The 24,449-nt window shown below is 36.7% G+C and overlaps 1 protein-coding gene across 5 annotated transcripts in view; it reads right to left on the bottom strand.

Annotated features, from left to right (window-relative positions):
• The window catches only part of UMAD1 (UBAP1-MVB12-associated (UMA) domain containing 1), a 77,939-nt gene that overhangs the window by 4,494 nt on the left and 48,996 nt on the right, over positions 1 to 24,449 (bottom strand). For all 5 annotated transcript variants that reach the window (XM_059480295.1, XM_059480261.1, XM_059480278.1 and 2 more), the window contains one exon: positions 13,977 to 14,062. In XM_059480295.1, coding sequence (XP_059336278.1) covers positions 13,977 to 14,062 — 86 coding nt within the window. The remainder of the gene's footprint in view (positions 1 to 13,976; positions 14,063 to 24,449) is intronic.

The raw sequence follows: 24,449 nt of genomic DNA, 5'->3' as shown, positions 1-24,449 counted from the left end.
GTCTTTCATCATTCCCATATTCTGAAGGGAAGCCAGAAAGCCCCAGCTGAAAAACTGGGTTACATCTAGGAATCAATTAAACCAGATCTTCAAAGACCTTTCTGCCTCCCTCCCCTCCCACATTTCAGGGGAAAACGATCCCTCACTCACTGTCCTATTCCCATCATTCAGATGATAATCAGAAATCCCTAGAATCTAATGTTTATTTTGATTGGCAAATTATACTTTTATGAGCACCTGTTTATATCTCAATTGTCCCCCAAGCTGGGTGAAGACAATTTACAATTCAAATTAGACCATCACGTGGCGAAACTAACTTCAAAGAGGGGAAAAAAGTCAGAGCAAGAACAAAGCATCTTGGACATTTTTTCCTCCATAAACCTTACATTTGTTAGAATGGTGCTAAATGGGCAGACCCAGAAATTGAAGACCTTTCTGTACACAGCAGATACAATATACTGACAGTGATGGAGCAAGGACCAGCTTTGCTAACTCCCAAGTCCCATTCCATGGTTGAAAGCAAGATTGCAGTAAGGAAGGATGAATTATGTTAGAATTATTTTACTGTGAAAGCATCATTTTACCAAAATCCATCTCTGCATACTGTCAGTGAGGTTCTTAATAGTCTTAATAGGTTATGATTCTATTTGAATAGTCAAAATATTATCAGAAAGAAAATGGTTGACATAAACACAGTACTGGTAAGAAACAAAGGAAAGTGTCAGGTCAATTTAAAAAATGCCATGATCTTATCTTAATTCTAGTGGTCTTTGGGTCTTAGTTTACTCAACCCCTCATGAGGAGGTCTTGGGCCTAATATGACAAGCTCCATTCACAACACAAATGAAAAAGGAGTCTAGATTTTCTATTTCAGTTTCACATTTAATCTACTACTATCTCTCCCATGAGAACAGTTATTTTTAATGATCTTAAAAAGTTTGCCTTCACTTTTTTGTTTATAAGAAATCACATTTTATATTACTTCTCTATATGAAGAAAAAGTTCCTGTCCTGAAAAATTCAGGTAACAAGAAGTAATTTTTCAGTTCTGCCTAGAGCAGTCACCCCAGGCATTGCCCTTTGCAATGCAGAACTGCTTCTGAGCATTCCTGTAGTGATATTTAGATGCTGGCCTCCTGCGCAAGACCCTATCAAACCAGACATGTTTCTGTGCTTCCAAAATGTGAAGATAACCTTAAATGGGCTAAGATGTATCTTATCCATGTGCTGCAGCACTCACATGAGTGAAAAGGCCTTGCTGAAGCCAGGTTCCCCATCAGGCTTTCAGGTAATGTGATGAAGAACTGGACCCTCTGGTGGAGAACATCAGGCACCCATGGGTGCAAACACCAGCACAGAATGGTCAAGGTTACACACACAGGTCAAGGTTATGAAATGGCTTATGCTTTATGCATGCATTCTTCAAGCACATATAGAAGTGCAAGTCCTAGAGAATTCGATATTGCACATTAGTCACACTGGTTTCTACTGAAATGCCTAACTTACTTAGCCAGAGTACAGTGCATTCAGAGCATATTATCTGGACATTAGCTAAACTGAGCACTGCCAAATGCTATGACACACAATCCTGTTGTGAGAAATATTAATTGAATGGACCGAGAAGATCACTGATTTATATTTCACCATACACCAAGGAGTCGAAAAATTAGTAAAAATTACATAAGGCATGGCAATAAAATTTAATTCAAATAAGCACAGTGTCTTCTGTATTCTTGGTTTGCAATCCAAAAGAACAGGGAGAAGAGAAACACTACGTAAATATATATAGTAGCTGGCCACCAGATACTAATTGTGCTCTGAAAACAATGTTATTTTGAAACAAACAAAGTATAAAACTACCCTCTAAAGTAAATTATTCCTTTTTTCTCTTTGTTAAAAGATGTTTCTCAGCTGTTTTTAAAAACATCTAATTTGCTGCATGTCTTTGTATTAACCATAAAGTTTGCCAAGAGTCTCATAAGGAAGAAAAACCACACATTTTACAATGTACTGGAGAAACTGCATTTACAGTGTTCTGAAGGAGAATCAAAGATTAGTGCCAGCATTATTATTATCCAAACCCTCAAACAAGGTTTTCTATCAAAAATTATTATTTTTTAAAAAAATTACACATTTTGTAAGAAAGATGGGTTTTTTCCAGAAACAGACCTATTTTTCTTTTAAAAACAGCCTTGAGAAAGAAACAGTACCTTTAGTCTTCCAGAATATTTAGTAAATATCCAGCAATATAATACTTATGACAGACACTTGCTATGTGACTGGTGATAAAAAGTTATCTTTATTTTAGGCAACTTCATGGTATTACTGGAAATAGTGAATCATAAGGTATCTAGAATTCATTTAGCACTATGCAGTAGTTACTGATGTACCTAGAAATGGAAATTGTCATATGGGATTGTTCCTCCAATGTGCTTTGGTTGATGCTTTAGGGTACTCACTGGATGTCCTTAGAAAATTTGTGGGAACTCCAGAATGAGTATCTCCATTGATGACAACAATTCACTTTTCAAATAGAAATGGTAATGGCAAAGATGAACAGAGGAGGAAAGAAAAATTATTCACAAGATTTGCATTCAAAAATTTAACCTAGAGGAACAGAATAATAGAATCAATAAGATTGGAAAAGACCTCTGGGATCACTGAGTCCAACCTATCACCAGACACCACCTTGTCAACCAGACCATGGCACTGAGAGCCACGTCCAGGATTTCCTTAAACACCTCCAGGGATTATGACTCCATGACCTCTCTGGCCAGTCCATTCCAATTTTAACAACCCCTTCTGTGAAGAAATTCTTTCTGACATCCAAAATTCCCTCTGATGTCCATGCAGGATCAGTAAAACCTTGCTGGTGGTGGGGAAAGTGCACAACATGATAATTTTCAAGTACCACAAAACCCCCAACCCAAAACATGAACACAAAACCAGCCCAACACACCCGTAAGCATGTGACCTGCTTCCTTACAGGACTGTAAGGAGGGAACAAACCCACCTGGACAAGCACAATACAGATGCCCTGTGGTTTCAGAAAACCACATGTGAATAATGAGAGATGCTATTCTTTCAAGGTTCACTCAAAATTGTAATCAGCCCTCTCCTCCAGAGACTCGAGAGAAAAGCTACTCTGAGCTGGGAGAGCAAAATTAGATGTCTTACATCTAATGTAGGACATTAGTGCTGGAGACCTTGCAGTAGCTTCTTGCTATATCCAAATTTCTTCTGGTTGCTTGCTTGCTTTCTTAGCAGAATTGCAGTGTCTGGGATTGCAGCAGAGGCCAAGGACTGGTGCTCTCAGGGGCTGCAGGAGGGCAGACCTGCAGGCTGAAGGGTTTGGGTTAACACTGAGTCCTTGAGGAGATTTTTAAAAGCAAGAATGGTTCTCAGTGGAAATCAGCTTTCCCCTTGGCTTTGGGCTCTAGTTTCCAAGCTTCTCATCAAACTTATTTTGCAATACAGCAGCAATTTGTCTTTCTTAAAGAGCTGCTGCTACCTGTACAAGTTTATCAATACTGCTATTGAGAGTAAAATAGAACCATTTTTTAAAATAAAGAGTTTAAGAATATTTTAACTAATTTTTGACATACATTTTAGGTATTTTTCTTTCTCCTCTAGAGTATGCTTTTCAGCTGTTTCTTAACTAGAATGGAATCAAGGTCAGGTAATTGTCACTGAAATCTTAAAGAAAAAAATTCTAAATAAACAATGAAAAGAGGCTCTGACATTCTACAGTTTTTCTTTATTACAGCAAAGCTCCTCATGTAGTATCTTGATCTTGGCCTGCAAAGAACAGCAGGAAAAGTTTTGCTAAACCATACTTTCAGTATCAATACTGATGTACATTTCTGAATCCTTATTGGCATTAAAGCAATTGGAAAAGGGAAATTACTAGAAGAACTCTATAGTGTAAATGCAGAATAAACTTGCTGTAATTAGATGTGATTATTACCCTCTCAAACAGCCATAAAACTGTTAATCTCTGTAGAGGGGGAGAACTGCAAGGTCACCATTTGGACTCTGGATACTCTGAATGTTCCATGGTTAAAGTGTGTTAATGTAAAAAAATGTACATTTTCTGTAAAAAATATGGTTTTTTCCAGAAGCAGACCTATTTTTCTCAATAATCCTAGTAAATACTAGAGATGCCTGTGAGTTATTTATGAGAACTCATAGAATGTAATTCTACCCTGAAAAGTATTCTAAAGTACTACAAAAGACTTCAAATCTAGTGTCTAAACCAACTACCTTATTTTGTCATCCTAGGAAAAAAAAAATACTTTCTTTGTTACCAATTTTGCAAACTCAAACCAGTACAAGATGAAGGTTCTGGTTTTACTCAATTCCCTATAACAATACATCAAAGAAAATATTTTGAGGGGGGTTAGTGATAAATTTAGATATATTTATAAATATATATTTATAAATATATTTAATTTAACATAGCCAAAATTGTATAATGATATTTTTATTTCAAATTCATACTTTTATTCCTTTATTCCTAACTCCTATTATTTATTTCATTCAGTAATTTTTTGAAGACAGAGAACCAAAACATCACAAATGTGGGCATCTATAATAGGAAACTATTAAAAAAAAGTTCTAAAGCTTTATTAAAATTATAAGGCTTAATTTCCTACCATTAAGTAAATTAATTATGCTCTTATGTTTCCTTCTATCCAAACCAATTTCCCCACTGTTGGGTCTGATAATTGAAGACCTGTATCAACCCTTGTGCCCCCTCAATATCAGGGCTCCTTTCCTTGCTGCCTCCCTGTTCCTCTCTGGAGGCCCCTGAGTTTTAGGGCACCATCTTTACAGTGCAGTCCCCTCTGCAAAACAATTATTATTATACAATAATTATACAAGATAATTATTGTAACAAAAATTATCTTAGAAGAAAGACAGGGGTGTGGGTTCAACAAGGAACAGTTTATGTAGATTCTCTGTTCCTTCATAGTACTATGCAAGCTATTCATAGCAAAGATCTCAACATAATAAGCAACATGAACAATATTTAGTATATTGTGCTTCTGCTAATGCCAGGAAATTGTACTAACAAGGCCAGATATTTTTTTTCCTTTTTTTCTAAAGCATGTGTGCTGGAAGATTAAAAAGTTAATGAAAATTACTATAGTAAGTGAAATGCAAGCCAGAAGAATTTGAGTAATTGAAAATGCACACAGCTCTAGACATCCACTGCATTCCACAACCACAAATCAGAAGTGAAGGACAAGTCAATATATTGCAAAATGAACAGGCAAGTCTGATAAATGCTGATAATGGATTTGTTTTGTAACTTCAGTATCATCCAGAAGCACAAAGCATTTACATTTATTTTGCTGCTACCTTCATTCATGATGTAATGCAAAATTCGGGTAACTGAGTTTAAACATAGCCAGAGAATATACTAAGGCATTATTTTAATACAAAACTTTAACAGCATAATTAAACAAAAAAATTAAATTAAAAAACAGTATTTAAATAATTTGTTTTAATTTAGCAGCTACATTTCGTCGATGTACTTAGTGACAACAAGATGTGGTATTTTCTCTACTGCCTCAAGCAAAAAAAAAATATCCTAAAGACTTTTGGGAGGTTTATCTCCTGAACAGGAGAAACTCAGACTAACTGGGTCTCTGCATTCTTGTCTCTCTATCTCTTGTTCCCACCCCCTGCTACTGTAGAAGCTCCAACGGGGTATCCTGCTATGGTAGGAAAAAGATGACAGCTTCTCTGAGATGGCAGATGCCCATGGAGCAGAACCTCTGAAATGAGGGCTAACACTGCATTCTCTCATTACTATACTGTGTGAAAATCCAAGGATTTGAATGCAAAAGAGAGCTGTCTACAAGAAAAAAAAAAAAAGAAAGAATTTTGACAATTAAACAAAAACAGTAAGAAAATATTTAGCAAACATAGTTGCACACAAAAATAAAGCCAATACATTTTCCAGCAAACTAGAGCAACTGGGAAAAGTATAGATCAGAAGGTTGTTTTGTTGTTGGTTTTGGGGTTTTTTAAAGGAAAGGAAATCTTTCCTTGAGTAACTGAGGGAGTCAGTAACATCAATGAAATATCTCCCTAGATTGTCAATATCAATGAGAGGAAAAAGAGGGGAACAATTTCTATCAGAGGACAGAAAAAGAAAATTATCTTGGATTTGACCTTCAGAAAAGAAGTAGAGGGAACAGAAAAGAATTACTAGTCTGAACTCAGGTCAGTCTTCCTCCAGCAATACCTGAGAACAACATCCTCAGCTGTGCTTTCAAGAGTTTTGTTAAGTAACTAAAGCCTTGGATCTTAAAAGGATTCTTACACAGATATATCAATAAAAATTGCTGTACCAAATGCTATGTTCTGAGGATTTTATCATGCTGCTTAAATTCCAAGCATGGGGCAAAGCTAGCAATATGTCCTGTTTACAAACTTAAAATATTTTAATGCCAAAGTAAAAAAGAATTAAACAAGTATCTTCTCATACAACTTTCCACCTGCTTTCTCCATAGAGATTTGGGTCAGTAAGAGAAAGGAAGGATGGGTATTTGACTTTAATTTCCTCCATAAACAGTCTGTTACTGGAACACTTGTCAACACCACCTTCAGCAAACAGGTTACCAGGAGCCAGAGTTTGTAAATCTCCAGACTACAAACAGCAACAAGACTGAGTTGTCCTCAGCACCGACTGAGCGGGTTTTCCAGATTCAGGAATAAAAGTGTCATGACTCTAAAAGCAGCAAAAAACAAATTAATTAATTAATTAATTAATTTTAAAGGAACTAATACTGGTCCACCTCTTTTAAATAAGGTAGCCTCTTTGACTCCTTGTTCTCTATGGATAGAAAATAATTGGATCACAATGAAAAGCAAGAAAGGTACTTTTTTTTTAAAGATAGATCTGATTTTATCTAGCAGTGCTGTTAATCACATTAAAACAGTAGAAACACATTCTTAAAATTTGTAGTACTGTGGAAGCAAAGAAAATAAAACTGTAAACAAATATTTTATTTTGTATTTTTAAAAAGTGCTTTAGAACAAAATTTGAATATGTTCTTCCCAATGCACAGTCTCTCACAAGAAGGACAGGAGCTGTGAAGTTCCAGTTTGGTTTTTTTCAAAGCAAAAATTACAGCAGAACTACATTGCAGCAAAAGGATCAAACAACACTGATGGGAAGTACAGAAAAACATATTCCTGTCTACCAATATTAGCATTCTGGGCTGAAATGGGACAATTTCCGTGCCATATTTTCTTTCATTAAAATGGACTGCCCACTGCTATTTGTGGTGAGTTTAATGTTTGGTTATTCTTTTCCCTCTGAAAGTGGCAGTGCAACTAAGCTAAGGACATTGTTGTTTCCCTTATTTGCTGTTTAGAGTAATTGTGAACGAGCTGCCCTGCCCAACAGTCTTTCACCCACCATTTTATGCTAATGCACCACCTAGTAAATATCACTGTGCCATTTTCACACACAGTCTCATCAAGTAATGTATGATCTACACTGCATTTTAGATCAATTTTAATATTGGGAAAGCCCAGGTTTGCTCTGAGAGGCAGGATGACTAACTGATCAATTTGTTGACAGCAGCAAAGGGAACCAGCATTACTGGCTTTTAGTCTAACCACGTGTATTTGGGCAAGAGATACAGGATAATCAGTAGTTTTATCTGGGATTAGCTAGTCAGAAGATCTCAAAATTAGAGAAAGGCTAAAAAATGTGATGGGAACATATGGGCACCTAGTTTGAGCATCTCTTGCTACAAATAACCTATCAATGTAACTGAATAAGCAAGCAATTAAACCAAATATTGAGTCTCTGCCCAAACTAAATAGGGAATTATGCATAGTGTGCTGCTGCATACATGTACCTTGATCACCATTTGGTGTATATGTCTGAAAATCAGGCCAACGACACTATTTTATGAACTTTTTACATGTGGGAATATACTTTGCTATCTACAGGCACTGAATTATGAAAATATACCACGCCTGTGTGTTGTCCTTTCCCTACAGGATGTCATTTTGTCTTCTGTTGCTCAAACCTCACAAACTGTGCAATCTGACTGCAGCACTGACTCTGGACTCCACAGGCAGGGCTGTGGGAGAGGGGGCTGCTCCAATCCATTTGCTGTGTTCACATGTCTTTGCTGGCCACACAGAACATTCATGCCCCACCTGGGAAGACGGTAAGGCTTCCTCAGTTCTTGTACTGAAATCTCAGCTGAAGTTACACAAAGGGTTTAACAGCATTTCACACTTGCAAAGTGCTATAGAAAAGTGTAAGACATCACTGCATTACATTATTTTAAATGAACTGTTTCCTAAGTTCAGAGAGGAAGTTGGTGACAGCCACGTCAATTCACATCTCTCAATTCCCACCCAAGTTCCCTATATCTAAAAATATAATGCTTTCCTTTAAAAAAAAAGACAATGGACATAGTATTTATGATGCTGCTGTGATTACTAAGTATCTGAATGAACACAGCTGGGTATCATGTTACAGAAACCAGTCCAGCTATTCCCCTTAGAATTGAGAAAAAAGGTGATAGTCTCGCAAGACCCTGGGTCTTACTGGTTGACCCTGGGTCAGTAGCTTGCACAAATCACAGTTTATAAAAAGCTGTTTGTGAGGCCACTGAAACGAATCCTTTGTGACATGAGGAGCAGACTTTCTCATATACATACATATACCTAATATATTTATACATAACGTGTATATAATCCCTCCCCTTCCCCCTGAGTTGTCCAATTGTTGTCCAGTAAGGTCAGACAAAAGCCCACTTGTCTACATGTTTTGGAGATTTTCCTAGAATGAAAAGATCCCCTAAACATTTTGGTAAATTATCTAACAGATAGTAATATGAACATTGTAATTTAATGCAGCTTTACAAAGTAAATATGTTATTGCACACTAATACTTGTAACACGTAACAGTTGTAAAATGTAATAGCTGTTATATGCAATATATTTTTTTTAACTGAATAGGCTATTTACCTTTGTTCTCAGTAAGATCACAAGCATATACTGTGCCTTTCTTATCATATGCCAGCTCTACTTCATATGCACTTTCCATCTGTGGCTGCACATGGATTCCCCAATGAAGTCCCAGCTATTTACCATACACACAAAGGATGAAGGAAGCTAAGAAAGGTGATGTCCATTGCAGCTGCCAAGGCTGCCCACAAGTCATTCTTATTTAAAGATAATGTTAAAACTTCACTTCTTACAGCCTGTGATCATGCATGATAGCTGAGTAAAACATAACATCTTTCTTCTGATGGTACCAGCTTCTCTTTTCAGAGAAAAGTATATGCTTGATGACTCACTGCAGACAGTCTTATTCCAGTCCCTTCTAAGAATGGATAATTTCATTAAGTGATTATTGCTTACATATGCAATTAAGAAGAGAAAAAATATGGACCAACATGCTTTACGGGTTTTGTATATGAAAAAGAAGATCTTAGAGTTAATATGACATATGACAAGCAATTAGTCTGACCAGGCCGTGACTAGAATTCTACCTTATAAGAGCTTCTAAAAAAAAAAAAGCCAAGCTAAGCAACAACATTTTTAATAGATTCTGGATTTTGTCAAAAGAGAGCACACTAATCACAAATAATGTGATCACAATAAATTTGAAATATAAACTGCTTTCTCTAAAGTAAATGTAGGGAATTTAAACTGATGCAACAAATCTAGCCCAGAACACCCTTCTTGTGATTTTAAATATGGGACCCCCTGAACCATAAACCAAGAGTCAGTAAGTGAACAGAGACATGATCAGTAATAACTCCTTTTCCAGTAACTTGTGAAAATAATCCAGACAAACAAACTTAAGGAAAAAAGAACCAAATAATAGGTCTGATAGAAACAAATTTTTGAATTGAAAAAAAAAAAAAAGAAAACAAGATAACAGTAATATTATTCATGCCCTGGAATTATATCACCTGATCTGCTCTAAAGGATATCCTAAAAGTCTATCAGCTTCAGCAATACCTGCTAATTTCACTAGAAGGGTAAAAAAAATCTAAATTATTTTTCTACTACTCTGTGGATTCTCAATTCTCATTATCACTTCTACTATATATCTCTTATACTATATATATCTAAATACTATGATATATTTTATATATCATATAAAATGACTCATACATCCCCATACCAGATGTCTAGGAAACTGTTATTTACATACATGCAGAATCCTTTACACAGCAGCTGTATAAAGGATGATTTTAATGAGTCAATGCCAATTAAAACATTTTAAAAATTCCTAATTTATTTAGATACTTCCTAAAATGGTGCATACCTATTTCTATATGCATAAAATCACAGATAATTTAAAATTTACTTCAGGAACTTTGATCTGCTGTGTTCTCAGCTTTTAGCAGCAAATTATGAAAAGAAAGGGCACAAGAATCATAGCAGAACTATTACAATTCATAAAGAAAATTAAGTCCTAAGATGATAAGAATCACAGCAAGGTATATAATTAGAGTGGCTATAACAACAACATATAAATTAGATAATTATGGATTAAGTAATCCCTTGGGAGATTCTCTCTTGGCCTAGAAAACATATAACAAGCTCCTTAGATAGAAGGCAATAACTATTAAGTGTTTGAGGGAGAAGTAGGACTACAAGGAAAAACAAAACAAAAAAAAGACACAGCAAGATAAAAATCCTAATTTAAAATCTAAAGATGGCTTTCAATTTTAGTAGTTTATTTTAATACACTTACTGATCCAGTTTTCCCCCATTAAATCTGCTGACATCTGCTGGCTAAAGGGCCCATGTCAGATTACCCAGAAGTGCAAGATCAAATAAACATGAACTGCTTTTTAAGGTGACAGTAGGGAGATACAAAACACTGCAGTGATTACCAGAAATAGAATTTTTGTTGTTGTTGTTTCTTACATCAATGTAATAATCCCAGGTATGGACACCAGACATACAATAATCTTCATAAATCCTAATTCAAAGCCATACCATCTGTCAAAAATATTTTTTATGTCTCCTAATAGATATGCTACATAATTGCTCTCACAGTAGGGCAAAAATATATGGTTGTACTAATTTGCTTTACCAATTGAATAGCTCATTATCAAAACTAACCCCATCACATTACTGGGCTCTCTAGCACTCTTCATATATCAAAACTAACCTTTCCATTCTGCTATTTTCTATAACCTCAATTTCCCAATGAAAGTAGATAAAGATTGAATTATCTGGAAATTGTATGGTAATAATGGAAAAACCACAAGCATAAAAAAAAACCAACCATAGTGTCTCTTTCTATTATGATTGTGTTGCAGTTAAAATTAGCTTTGTATTTCATGGTCACTAATTTACCAATTTAGTCACTAATAAGACTGATCTAAGTTCTCAGCCCTGCAGAGCACTAACCCTTTTGGACTCAATCCAGAGAAGCACTTAAATGTGTGTGTGACTTTTAGCTCACGAGCCTGAAGCAACTTCAGAGGGATCAGCCACGCTTGATTAGGGCCAGAGCACTCATTACCCTGCTGGACAACAACACATCCCCCTAGGACTGACCAGCACCAGGAGATGACCCTCCCAACCCCCTGCCCACACTTGAGGAGGTGGAGAGGACATTCCATATGGGAGCTGGTTCAAAGCAGGACACAAAATGTTTGGGCTTAAGTTGGCCTTTGAGAACTCCTTCCTCCAAGGAGTTTCCAATGACCTGCAGTTCCCCTAACATGCATGCAATATCCAAACAGCTGAAAACAACCCCAACTGGGGTATGGCTGGGCTTGCAAGAGGTTCTGCTACACGTTCCTAGTGACAGCAAGACCGGCTTGATGTAAACTTTGATTTGTGCAATGGTTTAAATAATTTATACAAAATGATACAAATATACGAACTTGACAATTCAGTGATTGTACAGCAAACAAATCCAATAGTACCTAAGGAAATGGGAAATTCCAAAGATGACAGCCATTACCAAAAAACAGCCCAGAAAACAATTTCTTCAAAAAATCAAACTCAATTTTTCCCCTTTGAAAATCCATGAACAAAGTATTACGTCATTCTTCTTTAAATCTCATTTCCAAAAGCATTTTTCATGTTCCACAAAGTTTATATCTAATAAGTAGTGAAAAAGCTTATATTTAAAAATAAAAGCAGGTTTCCAGCAACTGAAATGATGAAGCAGTTGATGAACTAAATGTTCTTTTGTTCAGTTCTGCATGATAAATATCAGATGCCACTTTGCAGTAACAACTATATTTTAGCATACTGTTCTACGTTTATCAAGAATTTCTGGTTTTATACTAACAAGGTTATTACTTCAATTGATGTGCTATGTCTCTATGACATATTGAATATGTAATACAATGCTTTTCCAGTTTCTCTAAATTGGTAAATTCTCCCACTAATCTACAAAAATATACTCACCACTGTAAGGAAGAACATTACTTTCCTAATGGTCAGAATTATCCATTTAATTTCCATGATCCACAATTATTCTACTTAATTTGAGAACTTGAGAATTCCTTTGAGTAAATGTAAAGTCCAAATAGTGAAATCTAGACTGGAAAGAATTGCCTAAATAGTGCTGGATCTTAATTTAACTGGTTCTGTCCCAAGCCAGTTCATATTTTTGTATTTTTGTGTATTGTATATTTGTGACATGTAAGTAGTTTAATAGAAAGGTGAAAATATATCTTTGTTTCATTTTTCCTATAATATCTGCTATTTTGTTTTGAAAACTTTGCTTCTTCTCTCTAACTCATAAAACTTAAAATCAATACAAGTTCCTCTTTTCCTGAAATTCCACAGAACTGAACAAACCACCGAGTCTGCAGTAACTGGCAGTTCACCATCCCCAGCAAGGACATCACATTAAAGGACACTAGGTTTGTCCTAGTTTGTCCTGCCCAAATCTGCAGGACTTCAGTTGCAAAACACCCTGGCTCAGATGTGGATGTAAAAGTCAGACTAAAACTTTGCAATTGGTTGGAACTAATTCATACTTTAACATTATCAGAAGGCAAAGTACTCATTACTTATAATGAATTAAAGATTTCTGTACAGAATACAGTTTTAAATTTTTTATTAGAAATGAAGACTACAGGCCACACATACACAAAGACCATCCTTAAGAGGTGGAAAATTGTCACACACACCTCTACTATACCTAGGGACTCAGCAATAACAAATAGTGAAACAGCATTGAAAAGAGACAGACAGACAGACACTGTTAGTACCAAGGTGAGATATGGGAAAAAGAGACAGGATAGATTAAGATAAAATAAATGAACCATTGCAAAAGCACAAAAAGTCCAAGCCAAACATCTTCAGTCACCTTGCAAATGTCTAAAACTACATGGCAATGGAAAACAGGCCCATGCTTGGTACAAAAACATTTTCAGAGTATGTGGAGAAGATGTACAGCATACGCAGAAATATTCTGAAAAGCCCTTGCCTGTGAACATGTATCAAATATCAAATATACCAAAGAAAAAGAAGTTCAGATTTACAGCCACACAGTAGAGAAACAGAAAGGAAACACAAAAAAGACAATCTATTATACTCACATGTTTACAGGTTACTCATAATGGCAGTTGTGGAAATAGACAGTTTATGTAAATGTGTGACTTTTGCCATCACTACTCACCACAGAAATGCTTCTATGCAATTCATTAACATTCTAGCTACAGTTTCATGCTTGCACCACTCAAGTATAAAAATAAGACATTCAGCAATACCATACAGCCCAGATTTCTACTATTTCCTTTTCAAATCCACAGCAGTGGGCTTCATATTATTGCCATCTAATTAACAGCAGTGCTGCTTTTATGACAGATGACGAGGAAGGCTGGGAGTGACTCAGCCAATGGAAGATGTGAATGTGGTGAAATCATCTTCTGCAGGACATTCATGCTTCTTAAATGAGCTGCTATGGAAATTTCATGTGTGCATAAGGAAAAAGTCTCCTACCTGTGAAGGTTGACTGTACCTCGGTCTGGTCTCCGGAAATGAAGTTTTATCCTTTGAGTCTCTACTTTGATCATCAGTTGTGTCACCTACCAAAGTTAAAAAAACCCTTTTAAATCACTGAAATTTTACATAAAGTAAGAAAACCTCTTCAGTTTTCCTAAAATCAAATTATACCCTGAGAAAGGGGACTCTGTTGCCACATTTTATTTACAATTTTGAACTTGAAAGAAAATTAGAGAACTGAGAAATTTTGAACATAAAGACAAAAGCATTGCGAAGTGATCTGCAAAACCCAGGAACAAACCTGTATAAATTATTTAAAGGAAAAAATTCTTGAGGAAAAAGGGGAGAAAAGAAAAAAGCAAGGCCCCTATTTTTGCATACTTTAGGACCATTAGGTTCTAATATTTAGCAAATGGTACATAGCAGTGTGACTATGTAGTGGAAAGGAGATACCAGGTGCACATCCATCCCATCCCAATCCAATGGCAGGCTAGAAGCACTGTTACTCTATCCTCATTTGGAGCCTCATTTCCACACGGTTGATATCTGTGCATGAGTGCAGAGAGACAAAGCATTCTGAGAAATGGCCTGGTTTTGACTGTATGGGGACAGAGACTGCTTGGTAGGCTGGGCACTAATCTCCCATTGCATACATGGGGCTACCTCTGCCCAGGATTTTACCAAGAAGACACAACTCAGTTTATCCCAAAATCTGCAGCCGGTACTGATCTAAAGATGGGCAGATCACAGCAATAAACCAGGACAATTATTTCTAAATTTATTTTTAAGACAGAAGGTACATTATCAATTTTATTTTTAAAAGGTAGAAATAGTAAAAAAAAAACCAAACAAAACCAGAATTTGTTTCTCAAATGTTGCAAAACATCTACCTATCCTATCTTCCCCAACTTTCTTTGTCAATGGAAGAGTGTACCAGAAGCTGTAAAGATGTTGCAGATTATGTCCTTCTGCTGTTAGTACTAGTCAGTAAACAGTTTGTAAGAGCAGAGAACTGAGAAAGACTAAGGATTTAGTTACATAATTTTGGTTTCATTTTTATTTGAATTCATACTGCTTTCTGTAATGGCATATATTTGGAAGTCTGTATCTTTAAAGAGTCCTGCAGCAGCAATTCAAAATAAAAGGGTTCAAGTTACTGTAGTTTAACTTTGCTAAACCAGTGGTTCTGGCTCCCCTATTCCATTTTTTTCAGAGGTTTACTTAGAGCCAATGCACCAGGCAGAAGCCTTTGGAAACAGCAGCCAGCTTCTGCCAGTGCCCAGCTAGGCTGAAAAGTCAATGGCACTCAGGTCCATGCATGTTTGCTCCATACAGGTCTGACTGGTCAGATCCCTCAAGTACAATGCAATATTTGGTAGTTTTTTTATGAAAACAAGCACTAATATCTAATTTTTGTGTCTGCTTTTAGTACCCAAGTATTATTCCTAGCAGTGTATACAGAGAATCATCATCATCGTCTTTGCCACGGGTCTTTGATGCCTATTAATTTCATTATTGTCTACACTTTCCAAGGCCTTTTCCAGAGTTCAAAGATGCTTCTTAGGAAACTAGTAATTCTCTACGTAAAATACTCCAAAGTACTTGCATTCACAAGAGCTATTAAAAAAAGGGGTGTGGAAGAACGAAGGAGATGGGGATTCAGTTAATCTTCCATTCCACTCCCAGTACCTTGAAAAACACAATTTGTAAGCACCTATAAGATAATAAGGTAAATAACAGTAATGAAAATCATGAATGTTAAACAACTATTTTACATTTGTAATGAAGTAGAGGCCTGCAAACAAAAATTATTATAAGCTTTGTAAATGCACCCTGCCTCAGGGACTTGTAAAAGTGATTAACAGATGCAGGAAGAGGGCAGTAAGGTGTATTTTTGGTACACTTGCTGTGGATGAGACTGCAAACAGATTTAAATTGTACCAAATTCAGGCTAGATCACTTTCTTCAGGAGTAAGGCTACTTAAGCACTTTGAACAACCTAACAAAATGGTTTCTCAATGCATACATGTTAATGCTATCCAGAATATACTTTTTCCACATGATTAGTTTTCCTTAAGATGAAAAGGGTCTTGATTCGTAATCAGGACCAAAAGGTCATAAATGATCATAAGAAAGGAAGAATAAAAACAACTCATTTAGAGAGAAATTAAATTTTTTACTTAGAACTTTGTCATCCAGCTCCCAAAATTCACAAGCTCAGTATAGGAATACCTGTATTGTTTCACAATTCAAAGTGCCTTTGTGAAACTGCACTTCAATCAGAATTTTTCTTTGTTAAAAAAAAATAAAATGGGGAAACCCCAACATCTTGCCAAATTTTCAGGCATATGGTCCTGCAAGGATAAGCCATGACTCTTTGTACAGACTTTTATTATTTGAGTTAATGGAGTTGAAGCAATGATAGGCAGCTGCCAAAGACATCAAACTGTCTAAGACATCCAGCAGGATGGAATATTTTTCCAGATAAATTGGTATTTTCAGTGTACTTATTTCACTGGTTCCTATCTCAAATATTCGACCAATTAGTCATCCTTATTTCTACTGGCCCAAATAATTAATTAACTGTGACATATCTCCCCAGCTCTATCAATTCTCAACCCTATCTAGCTTGCCATAGCTGACTCATCATGTTTAGCCACCCACAATTTATTTTGTGGTGTTTTTTTGTTTGTTTTTTTTTTTTTCTTCTTTTTGTTTTGGTTTTTTTTGTTTAGCTTGCCTTGGTTTCCCAGTGATTTACAGTCTAATCTCTTTCCTTAAGTGGAAGTCATAGTTTGTCTTTCCTCTTCAGGCTCAGCTTTTAAAATGCTTCCCTCTGCTCTGGGTTTTCCTCTTCTCCTCTGCAACCCTGTGATCTCCTCTTCCTGCCCATCTATGTGAGTAAGGGGGAAGATGCCAAACACCAAACAGACAGACATCCACGAGAGCACAGACCTTTGGGTGCAGGACCTGTGTGGGTCCTTTTGAGCACTTCAAACATTTTACTTGATAGCTTTTGACTGGGGAAAAACCCCAAACAACCAAGCCACCCTCCCCTCCAAACCTGGGAGAAATCCCCCCCAAACAAACTCAAACAAGTTCTCTTATACAATCTTGATGTAAATAGGTATATCACCATATTTTTGCCAAACTAAGCAACTGAAATCTGGCTCTGGAAAAAGATCACAAATACATGACCTTAGTGGAAAGCACCCCCATAAAGTCTTTCATCAAAACTGAAATTCATCAGAACTGCAAATATGTTCACAGATAAGGGCAAAAGGACCATGGTAATCACCTAGTCTAAACTCCTGTAAAAATATAGGCCATACGATTGCTTGAATAATTTGTTTGAACTAGAGCAACTTTAAAGCTGTATTTTAATCAGGGGATAAAAGACAAAATTGCTTATTTAAAAAACCATTTAGATTCTGGCTCATATATTCCTTGGTTTAAGCATTGTGTAAATTTCAGTCATAAAACTCCTCTAGAAAATAAATCTAAGTCATATATCAAAAAATGATGTATCCTGTCTAAAGTCTATAAAAATTAGAAATAGAGGGCACTTCACAAAATGTAATATGGTTTAAATATCAGCAGCATAATCTGTAATATGCAGTATTTTACTGGGAAAATTTATCAGGAAAAAAACCAATCATGCTCATTGCTGTAAAATATTCCCTTCCTTAGCAATGGGAAAATATTAAAAGTTTGAAAAGAAAGTAGTAGGCGTATTTATCCTACTACCCAGATAAGGTTGTGTTTCAAATCCTCAGTCTTGGAAGGCTGTTTTTCAGTTATATTAAGCCTTTTCCAGGCCCAAATAATCAGTATTCCACTGAAAGATCACAAATACATTTCTCCTTTCACTAAGCTGATGCTGGATTTTCACCAACATTCTCCAAGTTCCACTGGTATCTTTTTCTAAGAACTGCAGCCAGGTGTTCCACAGGAAAGAAATACCTAGTCTAGTCCTCAGTATATACTATGTATATCCTCCCTCAGAACTCAGAGGTTTTGGTGTCTTCAGAAATCTGCATTCAGCTGCCTATCTGGACCTTAGCAAACTCTCATATAGAAAGGTTCATCCACAAGTTTGGCTTCTGCTCAACAAGGAAGTGGTGTTTCTATTTATACTCTTTCCTCTTCCAGCATTTTGTTAATCTCAAGCTGTGTAGTCTCAACAGACAACATTTAAAAACCTAGCCCACCCTCAGTTTAATAAATTAAAACCAATTGTAAATGTACTTTATAATGCAGACTGCCATTTGTCCGGGTCTGTGTAAAACTCCTGTGAGACACTGAAGCACGTACAACACAGCAAGCAGTAACTAGCTACCAAATACATGGATTTTCAAATGTCACCTTCAGCTTCAAAAGGAAGACAGCTATTTTCCATTATACTTTAGTTAGTTGCTTAACTCTTTGTTGCCTGTCATTATCTTCTATGTCCTGCATAGAGATGGCAAGAACAAAGAATATTCTGGCTTCTGCTTGGCAGCTAAAAGACAACAAGTTTTAAGAGAGGATTAGTAAGATCTGAAAACAGGAGAGACTGACTCTGTGGAAGCATCAAAGTTTTGCTGTAGTTTCTTTTCCTTCTTTCCTACTCATAAATCTTCCCCTCTCTCCCTGAGATAAGGAAGAAAGGTCAGACACAGCAATTTTAAGTTACCCTGCTCCAGGATAAACTAGCACAACTTCAGGCTTCAATCCATCAGTCCTGACAGTGCTTTCAATCTCAGGAGGTATTTAAGAAGTATTGTAATTCCCTCTGAACATCTGAGTCCCAGGAGTCCCTGCAATGGCACTTCCATGTAAAGGGGGCTGATAGCACCACTTTTTCAAGTCCTGCTCTCCTCTCTGCCTCCAGGCCTTTCAGCAGGGATGAAATGTGTTTCTGCTCAGTCTCTTCCAGCCCTGCTTGGTTCTCCAGCACTCACTTCCAGGGTCTCACATACTCCACTTACCAGCCAGTTTCTACCCAGTGAGTGAGCTGGGGACTGCACTGGGGTGGTGCCAGGGAACCTCGATGGCAGTACCCCAAACACAGAATTGTGCTGATTTTATGGGATCAAGACAACTAACAGAAGACAGGGAAGACAGAGGGAAGACCCTTAGAAAACTTTGCTAATGAGCTTAGAAGCACTGAATGGTTTGGGTTGGAAAGGAACTTTAAAGATCATCTATTCCACCTGTCCTGAATAGATTGTACACAATAAACTGTAAGTAATTTAACAGTTTGCATTGGTGGTCAACAGATCATTCAGTGTTCCATCTGAATCAAATAAGGCACTGGCCAGTGCTGTCCTCTTCAATGGCACATTGATGAATAGTTGGTTCCTCCATTTGCTTAAAAGTGGGACTATCACTCTGTCTATATTAGTGCTATAAAACTACATATTAATCTTCATTATCATCCACATGAGCATGGCCAAGACATTATAGCCTTATAAGAATATGTATCTAGTTGGCAAAACAATGAAGTCATCCTAGTTTCAGGTCACCTCATCCTGGTTTCATATTAAAGCTTTTCATATCAACAGCAGTTTCATTTCAACAAGCTAATAACATCCCCTAAAAAAACCCAACATATCAGCAGAAAGATTCTCCACAGCTGCAACTTCCAGAAAAACAAGAGTTTAAGAGTTTATGCTGCATAAGGGTGAGTGAGAAGGAAGTCTGGCTAAGTCCATGCTGAGGCAGAGGTCTGGCAAGTGTTTGGCAGCCTTACATTGAGTTTCAATAGTGTATTAAGAAGTCCTACAAATAAATTTTTGATAGGGGTTAGAATTTAACCAGTATCTTCTCTAATTCTCCTGATGAACCACGAGAAAAATCTATATAAAACCCACAATGAGACTCCTGAAACTGATTTCCTCAAACTTGTAAAAGGCAGGGGGAAAAGTGTAACAAGGTAAACATTATCCTGAATGGTTTTGCATTTGCAGACATGAAGCAACAGGGTTCAGTCCTTTCCCAATTAAGAAGAATAGCAAATCCAGCTACAGCACATGCCATTGGAGATTATGGGAGTGGCACTCCACATCATCACCCAGTCTGATTTTGGTACCCCATTCTTCTGCAGGCATTCTTAATGTAGAGTCTCCATTTTCCTAAACAATTCTGTCAGGGTGTCCTCAACCTGCTCCCATTATCAAGATCACACTGAACCCATAGATTAAAAACTTGCTGTGAAAAATATTTTGTTTCCCCAAACAAAAATTTTTCAGAAGATAGCAATAGAGAAACAATATAAGAGGATTAGAGGCTCCTGTAGTTTCCATATCCCAGATGTACATATTTTTAAGTTTGCAAAAAGTGTTTTATTTCTATATTTCCAACTACTTAAAAGTTTCACTTCTTTCAAAGCTTTCCTGAATCCTGAAACAAATGACCCTTAGAGTTTAGCTCTAACTCCATCTCCAACTACTTCACTGAGGCTAAATCATTCCAACTCCTCCAAGCCCCATTGCAAAGGTTCTCTTTTAAGAGGTGCCCAACTCTTCCAGAAAGCTGACGAATCCAAAGCCAAAGCTTTGTAGCAAAATTTTGGTTGGAAGGAATCCTGGAGATCACACCAGTCCAATCTCCAGTTCACTGCAGGGCTAACTTCAAAGTGAAAGAAACCATGTACCTCAGGTTGTTTGGCTGAATTTTGAGGCTCCAAAGAAGGAGCTTCCTCAGCATCTCTCATCTCTCAGTTTTATCTATCCCTCTACTGTTTGTTACGTGCAGGTTCACAGTCACATTCAAAGCAAGTTGTAGAATTAATTAGTCCATGAGCCACAATCTCTGTGATGAAATGTTATGTTTCTTTGGTTTTAAGTTATGAGACTTTCATGTCAAGCATAAAGAAATGTCAGGAATTAATCTCACTCTTATTCTCTGGTGTGATGCATCCATGTAAGTACCTTTCATCCCTTACATGTGCACGCCAGCGTTCCTCAGTAGTCCACCAAAACACTGAGCTCCCTCACCACAGCATATCTTTCCAGAGATCTCATTTTTCCATTCTGCTATTTGGAAATGCTATTCTAGACTTCATTACCTTAGATATTACCACACCTTTCTTATCAGGTTGTGCTATCAGAATGAGCAAGTGATGGGATTTACCAGCTACTCAATACAACCTTAGGACTGAAGCAATCAACAGCATAGATCCAAGTAAGGGCTTATGACATGTTCAGTCATTTTTTAAGGAAAAAGTTGAAAGAAAAAGCTAAACAAGATAAATGTACATCTTCTAAGTCTTCTGACCCAAGATTTGTGCTTATCAGTGTGTGTGTGCCACTGCCTCAGGGAAACCTCAGAACTATTCACTGCTCTTCCGATGTTCAGCTGATACTTTGTGGACAAGCCCCCAGCATATGTATTGGATGTTGGTATTTATCATGAATATTGGCCCTAAAAAAAAAACAAATCAGCAAATCTGCCTAGAAGGTATAGATCAGATGCCATAGGCCAGTCTCTTCATGCATTAAGTCACAGATCTTCACATTCCTAGAGAAACTCTAAATCTTCCCGTCACTCACTTCATCTGTCAGTTAAGCCATTCCATATCAAAACAAATGTAACCTTCCAAGGCCAAGTGAATCACACTTTTCTGGGGAAGCAGACCATTTAATGTACTTTTTGGAAAAGTTTTATAAACTGATTTGTTCTCTTTTTATTTTAGACTCAGTGATACCTGATTGTCACGGTCAGCTAGACCAGCTGAATCATCCCACAGAACAAGTACATTGTTCTTAAGACTAGGAATAAATCAAAAAGTCCTTTACATTTTTAGATATTTAGAACAGTTTAGCATTAATTCACATAATCTCTTTCCACTTCACTCTCAAATCTGCTTCCTGGAAGATGTCTACACTTCACATAATCCCACTCTGCTGTATCAATTGGCTGGTATGCAACAAGTGCAAAAGAAGCCTCAGTTTGCAAGCTTAATTTTCTTCCAGGATTACAGTCTCCCACTAGATCCTTTTTGCTTTTCCAAGGGACGGAGATAAAGACAACATTGTTTCCCTTTATTTGTTCTATTTCTCTTGCCTAACTTTCTCTTGTTTACCTTTGAGAGAATATGACAGTCACAATCTTCACAATCCTTCCTGCGTTTTCTTATTATGCTTGTGAGGATGATGATAAATTTAATCTCAAAACAATAGAAGTCTTTACCTCTTCAGTTCCTGATGAATGGTAAAAGGCTTTGGGAAAACATCAGTAATAACAACAAACTCAGAGGAAGACAATAGTACAGCTCACACAGAGCAGTGCTGGCAAGGAACCTCCCCTTTAACATGTTTTAGCAGCATCATTTCCTTGTCACTATTTAATCCACCTATAAAACCTATCCCAGATAACAGGCTCAGTTGTTTCTCAAAGGTGTATATATACTGTAACATTCCACTTTCCACTATGAAATCAACATTATTTCAGTATCCTCACTGAACTGTGACATTAGGATTCCCTTCCTTCTGTTTTATTCATGATGTGGTTCTAAAGTCAATCCTGTCTAGAAAGCAAACAGCACATGCTGAAGCCACTGATGAGGACAGAGATTTTCCTAGCACTTAAAAACCTGCTGCATGGTCTGCCTGTTCAGTGTCTTGGCTACCCTGTGCAACTTGCATTTCAGTAGGTCCAACATGCATTAAATTTATTTGCCTGTCAAAAACTGAGGTGCTGATAGCCTGATATTTGCATATGAAGCTTGTTACATAAATGTAAATTATATTAGAAAACAAACAATGCAAATTTAAGCTGGTTTCCTATGGAATTAGATTTACATGACCAGTCTTCTGTCCTTGATAACATAGGAAAACATTGTCAAATGTGGTTGAAACTGGCACAGAAGATTTGGAGATATTTAGAATTTACAGAATATAACCATCTACACCTGGGTAGTAAAAAGAGACTAGGAGTAATGCTCCAGCTGCAGGAAAAACCCATTGCTCTGTTATTCTTGGCCTGCTTGGTCAAGTGGCAAATCCTGCTGTGGCTGGTGACTGTGAATGAAGGGAAGACAAGGGAGGCCACTGTAATAATGCAGGGAAATGCTCAGGGCTGTTCTAGCAGGGTAGAAGGACTAGGAAATCCTCAAGGAGATCCTTGATAAACTATTCCAGGGAATGCTGTGTTTTATTCTCTTGATAGCATTTCAGCTATTTGAAACAAGAAATACTCTTCTTATAAAGAGGAAAAATCCCACCTAAAAATTTGTGAATTTTTACAAATCAGTCAACTCATATTAGGGCCACTTATACCTTTGTCCCAAGATGCACTGAGATGAACTCATGATCACAGACAGCCTCATGCCAATAACCAGCCTTCAAATGAGCAGCTGCCTACAATATTCACATTACTTGTTATAAACCTTTTGTCATGTTGTCTAGAAACCCTGAAAGTACCAGAAGGCTGAGTTAATACTTTGTGGGAGAAAACTGATGATAGGACAGAACACTCATTTAAGTTAACTTTTATGTAGCATAGTTATGAGAAATCTCCAAAGTAATAATCATTTCATACCCAAATGCTACTATCCTCTCAGAGGCATGGAAACCCCACTAATTTTGAAACAAAGTTAAGCAGAATTAATTTAAAACATAAAGACCACACACAAAGTTATAGAGATACCCTGAAACACACTTAAATGTCTGCATGCCATACAGGCACAATACAACTGATGCAGAAAGTTAAATCATAATACCTAAGATTCTACTAGTAGCCTTACAAATACTGTGGTTCAAAAAATATTCCCTCCCTACTTTTTTTTTTTTTTTTTTAAAGTTATTTTCTAGACATCAGCCTAGAAATCTTATGTCACTGTGACTATATAATGTCAATTCTGAGCAGAAAACCTTATGGTGCATCCTCTGCTGCTTTTGCATTTCTGAAACATGCTTGCAGACTATTTCTGAACAGCATGGGGTTTTTTCTCTAAAAAGCATAAATTCTCCGCATTTTTTGTAGTGACAAGCACAACTTTATAAACATACCTAAAATTGGTACAGAGAGGCTTTGAGTATTTTTTAAAAGGAAAACCTACATCCAAAAGCAATCTCAACAGATTATTCAATACCAAAGTATCTCTGCTTCCACAACTCCTTGAAAAACTACTTTTGGGTTACACTGTTAATTCTGTTGTATTAGTAACATCTTCTGATCTCAGACTTACAAAGGGATCTAAAACTAATCAACCAAGTCTCCTCACAAACTAAAACATAAATCCATTTAACATGTCCTCAGAAAGGACAAAACCCTGCATAGTAGCTGAATTTTGGATCATACCTCTGTCATGAATAACCAGCTCTGCACTGATGATTAAAGGACTACCTAATTTTATTTATTTATTTAGAGCACATAGGTCAATAATGTGGATTAACTAGGATTAAAGTGTTATTTTCTGATTATTTTTGTGCTTTAAGCTGGTTTAGTATTTCTAGGAACTTTATTCTAAATCCAGCTTTGTAG

The sequence above is a fragment of the Ammospiza nelsoni genome, chromosome 1 (genome assembly GCF_027579445.1).
Source record: "Ammospiza nelsoni isolate bAmmNel1 chromosome 1, bAmmNel1.pri, whole genome shotgun sequence".
In the NCBI taxonomy this organism is placed as follows: domain Eukaryota; kingdom Metazoa; phylum Chordata; class Aves; order Passeriformes; family Passerellidae; genus Ammospiza; species Ammospiza nelsoni.
The sequence above is the reverse complement of the archived record's forward strand: the minus strand, read 5'-3'. Positions and strand labels throughout refer to the sequence as shown.